This window comes from Lolium perenne, chromosome 7 (assembly GCF_019359855.2).
Source record: "Lolium perenne isolate Kyuss_39 chromosome 7, Kyuss_2.0, whole genome shotgun sequence".
In the NCBI taxonomy this organism is placed as follows: Eukaryota; Viridiplantae; Streptophyta; class Magnoliopsida; order Poales; family Poaceae; genus Lolium; species Lolium perenne.
The window spans coordinates 20,197,791-20,209,414 of NC_067250.2; the positions used below are offsets into that span (position 1 = coordinate 20,197,791).

The window sequence follows — 11,624 nt, forward strand, 5'->3', positions numbered from 1 at the left end:
GTGAAGATCCGACGGAAGGCAAGGGGCTGCCGCTTCTGGCCGTCGCGCAGAGGTCTGGCCGCCGCCGCCGCCCATCACCAAATCCGACCGGCCGCAGCGAGCGTCGAGGGATCCCGGTCGCCGTCCCAGCGCGGCAACAAGGAGAGGCCGCCGCCGCCGCCACGCCCCACGGCCTTTGCCCGGAGGCGCTACCGGCGGCGGCGGCGGCGGGGTGTGTTTAGGGTTTGGGAGGGGTGCGGGAGGAGTTAGGTACTCAGCTCTACCTAACTGAGTACTCCAAATGCCAAGACTTTCATTAATACTACTGTTGGAAGCGGATCAGATGAGCAAATATGTTGAAATCCAACCACCCTGGAGACCCAAGTGATAGCCAACTGTTCATCAGTTACCAACGAACAGAGCATCTATATATTTATTTGGCCAACCTCGCCGCCATTAGATCACCATCAAATAAGCTAAGCTTAGTCCAAGCGAAATCTTTGAGGTGATCGATTGAGCTAGCACCTAGCAAACATGAAGCTCCCAGGTTTCTACCTACTTTCAGCCTTGTTCATGGGTTTCTTAGCCACCCAGCCGATCAGGATAATGGGCGCCAGTGGCGCTGCTGAGTCGTCGACGGCAGCACTGAAGAAATACAATGCGATGTTCACCTTCGGCGACTCGGTGGAGGAGACCGGCAACATATGCGCCGCCAGCAGCAACAAGACGGAACTCGACGTGCTCACCTGCACCCACCCGCCGTACGGCCAAACTTACTTCGGAAGGCCGTCTTGCCGGTGGTGCGACGGCCGTGTTGTCGTTGACTTCATCGGTAAATACATCGCCCGTTTAATTTGTTCCCTCAAATTACGGAGTAGTTTTTTTCTAATTATTATTACAGCATACATGGTATGCAGAATTGCAGACGTGCCCTGTGTCCACACTCACGCCACACAAATTAATACTACCTCTGGTCACATTTAATTGACGCGAGCCAACACTACTTGCATGCTAGGATTAGTACCACTCTGCGTCAATTTAATCCGAACGGAGGGAGTACGCATTTAAAGAGCATCATATAGTTTCAATTTATACACAAAAGCAACCAGTTTGATCTCTTTTTTTTATATGTAACCATTTTGATCAACAAAAAGAAAAATACTTCGCTATGGATGAACATCCAATTGCTTATTTTAATGGACATGTCCTCCAACGGTATGTAGAGCCTATTGGGAGTTGAGCCTATGCGTGTTAAAGTTTGTAAGGTATATATGTTGCCCATAAGCCATAACTCGACCGTTTACTTGATTCTTAATCAAGCTCCGCAGGTAGTATGTTTCACATTATTAAGCTTTTTGTTTGAAATTATGCAAGTGCGCTACACTATTCACAATGTGACATTGACAATGAACATGGCTAATTATGGGATATTCAAATAATTGGAATTTGCTATCAAATTTATTTTCTGATGCATATAAAAGTGATTTTTTTTTTCGGTGCAAGGCTATCTGGCAGATAACATCTTGGCCGTCAGCTTCAGACAAACCTAACTTCGTATGGACTAATTATCTAGCCCTTCTATTACTTTATTTCGAAACTTGCATTTTGGACTTGTACCCTTCCCTTTTATTCTATTTTAGAATGTATGAAAAAATCAAACTTTTAAAATTCTCCCCTTTTGGAACTTTTGAATTCTTGGAAATTTGAAACACATGCCAATGGATAAGAAATTATTTTGATTTTTATCTATTGTCACAACAATTATTTTTTGTCTCTTGGCCATACAGCACAAGCACTTGGGCTCCCATTGCTCCCACCATCCAAAGAAAAAGGCAAAGATTTCCGGCGCGGCGTGAGCATGGCTATAACTGGCGGCACGGCCATGAACTTCTCCTTCTACAAATCTCTGGGCATCGAAGATCCGGTGTGGAACCATGGCTCACTAGACACACAGATCCAGTGGTTTAAAGATTTGATGCCCTCCATATGCGGGACAGAACTAAGTGAGCACCCATTCTAAATTTCTAAGGTCCTTTTCATCTGATTTTTCTACTTACAAGTAAGTAGTAAGTCTAAGTTAAGTTTTCATAGGGCTCGTTTTTCTCTCATTGTTTGGGCTGGAACCAAGGAATTTATATGTGATTCCGAGAATTAACTTGTAGTTTGGCTGCCATGGAATTGGTATATAAGTTCAGTTGAGAATTTCATGGATTTTATCCCTTGCCTAACTTTAATTCCTCTTGGTACCCTTGTCCTTCCTGTAAATTTATCAAATACAATGATATTATCAAACGAGCTCTTAGGTTTTATTTTATTTTATTTCATTTCTGTAAATGAAAAGATGGGGGCCAAACGAGCTCTTAGGTTTTTCCCCTCTGAATTGTTCAACTTGTTTCATGTAGGTTGCAAAGGATTCCTGGGGAAATCGCTATTTATGTTCGGTGGATACGGAGGAAACGACTACAACGTCCTGCTGCTTGAGGTTGGCCTGACACCAGAGCAGGCAATGAAGCACACCCCAAAGATTGTCAACGCCATCGCTAACGGAGTCGAGGTCTCCACATAACCATGAGCGCATAAATTAACTGCATGTTTTAGAAATATCCACTTGTACTGATATCACACCCATTTCTCTGAGTAGAAACTGATCGCGCTTGGCGCCGTTCACATCGTCATCCCGGGCATCTTCCCCACGGGCTGCCTCCCGATCTTCCTGTCCCTCTTCGGCGACGCTGCCGGCAAAGCCGACTTCGACCGGACCGGCTGCCTCAAGCCCTACAACCGCCTGACCGATTACCACAACATGTTGCTCCGGACGCAAGTTCAAGCCCTTCAAAGGAAGCACTACAACTCGACGAGGCTCATGTACGCCGACTACTCTGGGCTCATGTACAGGGTAGTTCAGGAGCCTGAGAAGTTTGGTGAGTTTCTTTTCTTTTTCTGCTGAAATGTTTTGGGAAATTTCTGAATAATTTGTTTGTTGAATGTGTTCTTCTATATCCATCGATCTGTAGGGTTTAGCAATCCGTTGGAGGCGTGCTGCGGCGCGGGAGGGGGGAAGTACAACTTCGACGTCACTGCGAGGTGCGGCATGGAGGGGGCGACCGTCGCGTGCAAGGACCCGTCGGCGCGGCTGAGCTGGGACGGCATCCACCCGACGGAGGAGCTTAACAAGGTGATCGCCGGCGCACTGCTCAGGGGCCCCTACTGCACCCCACCAATCCTCGGCTGAACGGATCGTCCATGGCTCGTACGGACCAGAACTGAAAACTTGTGATCGAACACGAACAGGCTGGAAATAAAAGGTGTCGAGAAGGACCAGCTGCAATGTAGGACGATTGATATACACTCAGACAATCATCAGTTTGTGTTGTGTGAGCTCTTGAAGAACTTGTAGTGGCTAGAGGGCATTGCAATTCACTACTCACAATATGTCTTTTGTTTTGACCCGACTTGCCCGAACTCTTCGATTGATGTGATGTGGTTCGATTTTTTTTTCAATTGATGCAGTAGAGAGCGAAAAGACAATAAAAGGTGTCCTTTTATATAGTATATAAAAAGCCATTGAATTTGTATTTACTTTTTTGTCTTATTCTTGGTTCGATCGCGAAGCAAAGCTGCATTTTAGGGACGATCCTTTGGACAACTGTACTAGAGAGGATCGTCATAAGTACTCCCTCCTTCGAAATTAACTGACCAGTACTCCCTCCTTCCAAATTAAGTGATACTCGTATAACTTTGTTCTAAAATGACCGAACCTATATGAATAAAACACGTGTAGATACAAGTGTTTTTTAATGCAATGTTCTTTTTAAAAGAAAACGGGGAAAAGTGTTTTTTTTAGTTGAACCTGGCACTAGCAAGTTTCTTTTTTAGGGGAAACCACATATTTTATGGACGTGGCTAGCCAGCATCCGGTGCTGGTTGGTCCGGCCCAGCATCCGAGTGCTGGCTGGTCCGGCCCAGCATCCGAGTGCTGGCTGGCTTGGGCCAGCATCCGAGTGCTGGATGGCTTGGGCCAGCATCCGGTGCTAGTTTGGCTTCATGGGCACCCCGTTTGTCGATCTCCAGACAACAACACGTCCAGACAAACAGCAAAAAGTGCAAGACAAAAAGCAACCCAAGTCAAAAGATGGCAAAAAAGGCAGGAGGACCAATGCTATATCTGTACCACCCTCCAACGGGTGTACAGACCACACAAAATTCGACCCCCAGACGTCCAGACCAAGAAACTAGCTTTGCTCCTGCCCTAACTCCTTCTTCCTCCTCCAGATCTACTTCTTCCTCCTCCAGATCTTCTACAGAGAACTCCCATGGATCCAAGATAGTTCAGAGCAACTGCACATCAGCTAAAAGAACACATCACAGCAGAAAAGGTAATCCCTAATCTCCTCCTTGTCTATTTTCAGCAACATGAACACATCTCTCCCAGATCTCCAGATCTCCTTGTCTATTTTCAGCAGCAGAAAAAATTACTTGTATATATGATGAACAACAGCAGATACATGGTCAAAACACAAAATCAACAGCAGATATATGTTGTGTTGTTGTATTCTGTACTAAAAGATCTAGCTTTTCATGGTCATCTGCACAGATATCCTTTCCCAGAAACCTGGCATCGAACTTTTCATGTCTATTGTACTAAAAATTAGTTGGAAACATCTGCACAGATCTAGCTTTTCATGGACATCTGCACAGATATGGCTAGGAAAACATAAAAGAACATATTTTTTCATGAAAATCTGTAGATATGGTTTGGGAAACCAGGATCAAACATACAAAACTTGGCTTTTTCTGTTCTACCCAACAAATTGCAGACATCATAGCTGGTTTTCATGAAAAGTTGGTTTCTGTTCTACCCAACAAAATGTGGTATTTCCATGAACACTTGCAGATATAACCTAGTTTTACTTTTCCATTATATCTCTAGGCTGATATCCAACTACAAAAGCAACATGCTGGGATACTTTTTACCCCCAAAACTAGGTTGATTTAAAAACAGATGAACTGTGACACAAGTAATGGGAGAGAGAGAAAGCATACCTGTGGCACACATATAACCATAGTTTTCATTTGCGTAGTAACATCATAGTATAAACAAAGATACTAGACATCATAGTAGATAGTATGGTTTGGAGAAAAAAAGAAGGACAAAAGGTAGGCAAAAACACCAGTTCTTGGTCAGACCAAAAAAATAAAACTGCCAACTAGTAGTGGTCATTCGGAAAACAACACATAAACCAACTAGATGTGTTTTTGTTTTCTCCGAAACATAAAAGACGTAGCGATACAGCTGCAGAATGATTTTCCCTTTCTGCCATTTGATATGCTGATGCCTCTTTGCCACTACTTGATCATTTTGATTAAAACCTGCATAGTTAAAATGCAAAAATGAACTTGTCAAATTGGAAAAAGTAAACAGATAAAAAAAGGCAACTTTAAAAAATGAAAATTAGTATGTTTAGGTAGTTCCAGGATTTTTTGTATATAAGCTGCTTCTGGCATTGAAAACATGATAGGCTCGACATAACATGAGAAACCGAAAATATGCTATGTTTGAAGTAGTTGTTTCATTTAGTTGCTTTGGTTCAAAAAAACTAACGAGCTTTTCCATGTTAACAGATGTCAGGAATCGATCTGAATGCCAGTCCAACAGAAGATGATGACATTGACATGGATCCTCCTTTTTGCACTCAAGCTCCGCCACCTGAGATGGTTGAAGAATCTCCAGACCCAATAGGCAGCGAGCAGGAAGTTGGTGGTGGTTCAAATGACCACAGTAATAGAGGCCCGCATAACAATTCAGCTTCACACAATGTTGGGAACAACAGCATTCCGACTACTACAATGCCTACAGAATCTACCACTTATCCAGAGTTCGAAGATGGTGAAGATGACATAGCTGGCATGCATGAAGTTCTTTCCACCCCAACAGAACCATTTATTGGTATGCGGTTTGATACCGTCGAAGCAGCAAGAGTACATTATAATGCTTATGCAGCGAAGTTGGGTTTCTCAGTTAAGTCTCACACATCCCAAAGGAACAGACATACAGGCACACTGGAGAAGCAGCAGTTTGTATGCAACAAATTCCGCAAACCTAAAACAGATGAAGAGTTGCAGAGGGAAAGGATGAACATTATTGAAGAAGTGAGCCCAGTACAGATGGATGAAGAAAATTCAGAAGGACATGATGAAGATGACACAGCTGGACCATCAAAAAGAAGTTCTAGTAGATTAGCGGTTAAGCGCAAGAGAGAAACTATCAAGCAGACGAGTTGTCGTGCTAGAATGTTTGTGAAGCTAATAAACAACAAGTGGGAGGTGACCTATTTTATTGCAGAGCATAACCACGCCATGGTTGACAAGCCATCCCTCACAAAATACTTGAGATCACACAGGGGTATTCCACCAGATGAGAGAGAGTTCCTAAGATGCCTACACAATTGCAATTTGCAAACAGGTTTGACCATAAACCAAACCATTTTTTTTTCTTTTCCCATTTCATGTTTCTAAAAAGTAGTCAGCATTTTGGAAGAATTGTTTTAAAGTAGTAGGAATGCACCTCTTGGAAAAAATAAAAACTGCAAAACAGTATGTATGTTCGCACCTAACTTGTGTTCTTTAGTCAACCAACTTGGTTTAGCAAATTTGCTTGAGTTGCTTTTACTGAATTTGCTTAAGGTAGTGAAAACACCAGGAGCACACACCATTTGGTGTTTCCAACTTTGTTGATTCAGTAAAGCAACTTAACAAAAAGTGGGTATACAACTTAACAACACTTGTGTTCTTTAGTCAACCAACTTGGTTTAGCAAATTTGCTTAAGTTGCTTTTACTGAATTTGCTTAAGGTAGTGAAAACACCAGTTTTGCACACATCAACTGGGTGTTTCCAACTTTGTTGATTCAGTAAAGCAACTTAACAAAAAGTGGGTATACAACTTAACAACACTTGTGTTCTTTAGTCAAACCAACTTGGATTAGCAAAATTTCTTAAGTTGCTTTACTGAATCAACAAAGTTGGATTAAGAGACTTGGGTTACCAAAAAAACATGCTTAAGTTATCCAAAGTATACATGCTTAGGATTCAACTTAGTTATCTTTAGGCGAACCAACTTAGTTATCCAACTTAGTTCACTACTTGAGCATCTTTATGAAACAAGTTTAGGAAAAATTTAAGTAAAAATTAGTGTGCAACTTATTGCTTCACAAGTGTTCAAATTAGTAAGAAGTGTGTACAGTAGCAGGATGCAAAAATGTAAGTAAAAAATGAAGCAAGTTAGCCTGCACTGGGATACTACCTTGGATAAAATATTAGTTTGCAAAAACATACCTTACCAGTGGTTGCAAAAATGTCTGTCTTCCATTTTTATGAAAAAAGTTACCTGAAAAAATAAGAGTATAGAATTAGTTGCATGGCAGATGTAGAAACAGTATGTATTGCCTAAAAAACACAAAAAGTTGATTTTCCCCTATTGCTATTAAGGAAGGTTTGTTACATGTATCATAGGTTAACTGACATTTTGCTTTATTTTTCATTTGCAAAAAAAAAATGGCAGGGCGCATGATGGAGATTATGTCTGAATTTTATGGTGAAGATGCTTTTGTCCCATATGGCCCTAAAACGATATCAAACTTGAGGTCAGAATTCAGAAGTGAGAACGAGGAATATGACATAAGTGAGACACTTGACTATTTCAAGGACTTGAAGCAGAAAGACCCAGATTTCTTCTATGATTTCTCGTTGGACGATGAGAACAGAGTTGAACACATATTCTGGGTCGACAGTGTTGCGAGGAAAGCTTATCAAGAATCCTATCATGATTGCGTGTCTTTTGACACAACCTTCTTGACAAATCGCTTCAGCATGCCTTTTGCCCCCTTCGTCGGGATAAACAGACATGGACAGTCATTCATGCTGGGTTGTGGTTTGATTCGAGATGAGAAACAAGAAAGTTTTGAGTGGCTTTTCCGCACTTTCCTTAAAGCAATGCATGGCAGGCAGCCGTCGAACATAATCACTGATCAGGACTGGGCTATGAGGTCTGCGATAAAAGCTATTTTCCCAGTAACCTGGCATCGAAACTGTCGCTGGCATATAATGAAGAAAGCTAATGAGAAACTTGGTTCTTTCTTAGGAAGGCGTCCAGGTTTGGCTGATGAATTCAACTCATGTGTTGATGAGAGTTGGACTGTAGAAGAGTTTGAAGCCCGTTGGCAAGAAATGGTTCTGAAGTGGGAGTTGGCAGGAAATGAAACATTTGATTGGTTAAAGAAAAATGCCCACACATGGGTTCCATGTTACTTCAAAGATCGCTTCTTCCCCTTCTTGCAGTCAACTCAGAGAAGTGAGGGGTTCAACGCTGTGCTGAAGCGGTATATTCATCCTCACAACTCAATTAAGCATTTTGTGCAGCAATATGAGAAAATTCAGCGGAAAATTTTAGGAGTTGAGGGGAACAATGACTACATGACAGAACAGCTTGAGGTAGTGCCACAATCAACTTTCCCGATTGAGAAGCATGCGCTTACAGTCTATACAAGGGATATCTACCACAGATTCAAAGTTGAGTTTGAACTCATTGGTAGGTACAATGTGCAGGTTCTTGCACCAAACATGTACTATTTGGTTCCTAACAGTGAGAGGTGCTACCCATACGGGGAAAGAAGCTACATGGTAAATGCAAGTGGTGAAAACAGCTACAACTGTGACTGCTGCAAGTTTCAGCGCGACGGTTTGCTTTGCTGTCACGTCTTAAAGGTGTTCACACACATAGGCATTGATAGGATACCAGAGAGATACATCACAAAGAGGTGGACTCAACTTGCAGTTGAAAGTGTCACAATGCCTACTGGTCCTGCGTTGGATGAGTTGATGCCGGAACAGTCGCTACAGAAGTTGCGTTTTGCAAATTTATGTACATCATTTGTACAGGTTGCTAAACTGGGCAGTGAAACTGAACAAGCAGCAGCTATTGCTCGCAGACACATTAGGGAGATGAAGGCTGAGTTTGTGCAATTGAAGAAAGTACGGAGGAAAAAGGCTAAAAGCAATACATCTACAAATGCAGCACAGCCAACAGTACCTACTTATGCGCATCAGCATACAACAGATCCTAATGCCCCGCAACATACACCTAGAGCTAATGCACATCAGCATACAGCTAGTCGTAATGCCCCGCAACCTACACCTAGACCTAATGCACATCAGCAAACAGCAGATCGTAGTGGACCACAACCTACATCAAGTTCTAATGCTCAGCAGGATACATCGGTTCCTCATGCCCAGCAGCAAGCAGCAGCTCCCAATGTGAAGCACGCACGACCTTCGGCTCCTACTGCTCGTAAAGCAAGTTCTAATGTGCAGCAGGAGACATTGGTCCCTCCTGTCCATCAGCAACCAGCAACATCTAATGCGAAGCGTGCAGCACCTTCAGCTCCCACTACTCGTCAAACAAGAAATGCATCGTCTTTGCCAAAAACTAGTACCAGTAAACGAGCAAAGGCTACTGGTAGGAACTGGTTTGACACTTCAGCTCCTACGGGACAGCAGACACAACCAACGGGAAGCAGCCAGCAAATCCCTGTGGAACAAACTTATGCATCGCCTCAAGGTGTCCATGTGGGTCCTTCCCCGAGTACAAAGTTCTCAGGTAAACAGACAGAACATACGTCCTCTTTGCCGCAATCTGCTGCCCCCCTTGCACCTCAACATCAAGGTAGTGCGAACAAGCAAGCGTCAGTGCAAGGGGCATCTTCGGAACAACCATCTGGTGGTGTGGTTGCGCCAAGAGATGAACCTTTCGTTATTCTCAATCCTCCTAGATCTAGTACTAAAGGGCGCAAGAAAAGTCGAATACCCTCAGGTATTGAGTTGCAGCCAAAAAAAATGAGTTTGTGCGGTGTGTGTGGTCAGCCTGGTCATAACACTGCGACGTGTACTGCTGCGTTGGGCAATAAGGACAGACAACCATGAAAGCCATGGAAGGCATGAAAAGCCAGGAAAAGAAGATCTAGAGAAATGAAGTCATGATGTGTTGTCGTCAATATATTGTAATTTGCTTTTTATTTTATATAACTATGAACATAAATTTGTTGCTGGAGCAAATTACATGGATGTCTGGGTGGGAAACGGAAAAAAGCTGTACTAGATACAGTGCTAGCTTTAATCCAGCAACTTTACCTCATTTCCTCTTCATTATAATTGCTTTCCATTTCACAGTATTCTTGACAGATGTAACCCATGTATGTGTCATCTTCTTCCTTATGATTGGGATATGAGAGGCTGAGTAGTTTGGCAACTTCCTGCCATTCCAATGTTCTGCATTGAACAAGGTGCAGATGCCACACTCCGTGCTGCAGTGGGTGTAAGAACCAAGTTAGGCTTGAATGAGGAAACAACTTGGACAAGTGGGGTAATCAACTAAACATGAATGGAGGAAACAACTTGCACATGTTTGAAAAAACCCAAGTTAGTTTGAATGGATAAACAACTAAGAAACAAAATAAGTCAGTACATCTGTACAAAACTTACTACATATTTGAAATAAACAAGGTCAAGTAGACATAAAATTTTCTTCTAAACTCACTTGGTCCCTTGCTTTGGTGGCTTTATGTCTTCGGGACCTTCAAACCTACTGATCTTAACTGGCGAATTTGCATAATACTGGTCCCACAATGTGTGAAGCGCTGACATAATGTCCTCGACATTTTGAGCTAATTTTTTATCAGACAAAGATCTAATGGAATCGAGCACCTCAAATCTCCTATCTCTAATGTTGATGACGAATAACCAATAGTGGTTCACTGGTTCATCTGCCTCAGGTGCCAAGTCTTCAATTACTGGCAACATCACCTACATTTTATTTAGAGAAAAATAAAATTAGTGATTTTATCTATATTTGAAAACCACAAATTTAAATGTAAAAATTAAAAGATGCAAACCTTAATGATGGTGCTGAAAAAAAAGCTCAAGTAGAATAATAGTAGACAATCAAGGCATGTAATCAGTAACAAACTTAAGTTGTTTTGAGTAACCAATTTAGCCATGTTTTCAAACCAACTTGACCATGTTTGAAAAACAACTAACATGCATTAAAGTAACCAACTTATACCAACTTAAACGGGAAAAACAAACTTTGTTGATTTCCACTACCCAACTTAGATATGTTGAACGCCGTAACTTAATGCAAATCAGTGTGCAAACTAAAAAAGTATGATAGTGCTGGAATTTTTGTAAAAAAATAAATTTAAGTGTGGAAAAATAGAAAAGCATCAACTTAATACAAATTGAGCATGTTTGCTAATACAAGTTGCTTGATTCAGTGATTCAACTTGAACATGTTTGCTATTCAAAAGTTTGTTGTTTCAGTAATGCAACTTAGGCATGTCTGCTAATCCAAGTTGGTTGGCTAAGGAACACAAGTTAGGCCAGGAAAACTCGCAGTGATCTTATCTATATTTGAAAACCACATATTTAATGTAAAAAATAAAAGGTGCAAAACTTAATGATGGTGCTGAAAAAAATAGCTCAAGTAGCAGAATAATAGACAGTCCAGGCATGTTGTCAGTAACCAATTTAAGTTGTTTTCAGTAACCAATTTAACCATGTTTTCAAACCAACTTGGCCATGTTTGAAAAACCAA

At 41.8% G+C, this 11,624-nt stretch overlaps 1 protein-coding gene across 1 annotated transcript; it reads left to right on the plus strand.

The window, feature by feature from the left end:
- The first annotated feature begins 513 nt into the window (after window positions 1-513).
- On the plus strand, window positions 514-3,457 carry LOC127313653 (GDSL esterase/lipase At5g45910-like). Its single transcript, XM_051344134.2, has 5 exons — window positions 514-811; window positions 1,767-1,982; window positions 2,382-2,533; window positions 2,621-2,900; window positions 2,994-3,457. Exons 1-5 carry the CDS (start codon window positions 514-516, stop codon window positions 3,209-3,211), a joined length of 1,164 nt encoding a protein of 387 aa, XP_051200094.1. The 3' UTR covers window positions 3,212-3,457.
- Window positions 3,458-11,624: the final 8,167 nt, after the last annotated feature.

What these genes read in the sequence shown, in the direction of transcription:
- LOC127313653 (XM_051344134.2), top strand. Translation starts at nt 514, where the DNA reads ATGAAGCTCCCAGGTTTCTACCTACTTTCAGCCTTGTTCATGGGTTTC. An exon ending in TGTTGTCGTTGACTTCATCG is followed by an intron (nt 812 to 1,766) that starts GTAAATACATCG and finishes TTGGCCATACAG; the next exon opens with CACAAGCACTTGGGCTCCCA. An exon ending in TCAGGAGCCTGAGAAGTTTG is followed by an intron (nt 2,901 to 2,993) that starts GTGAGTTTCTTT and finishes ATCGATCTGTAG; the next exon opens with GGTTTAGCAATCCGTTGGAG.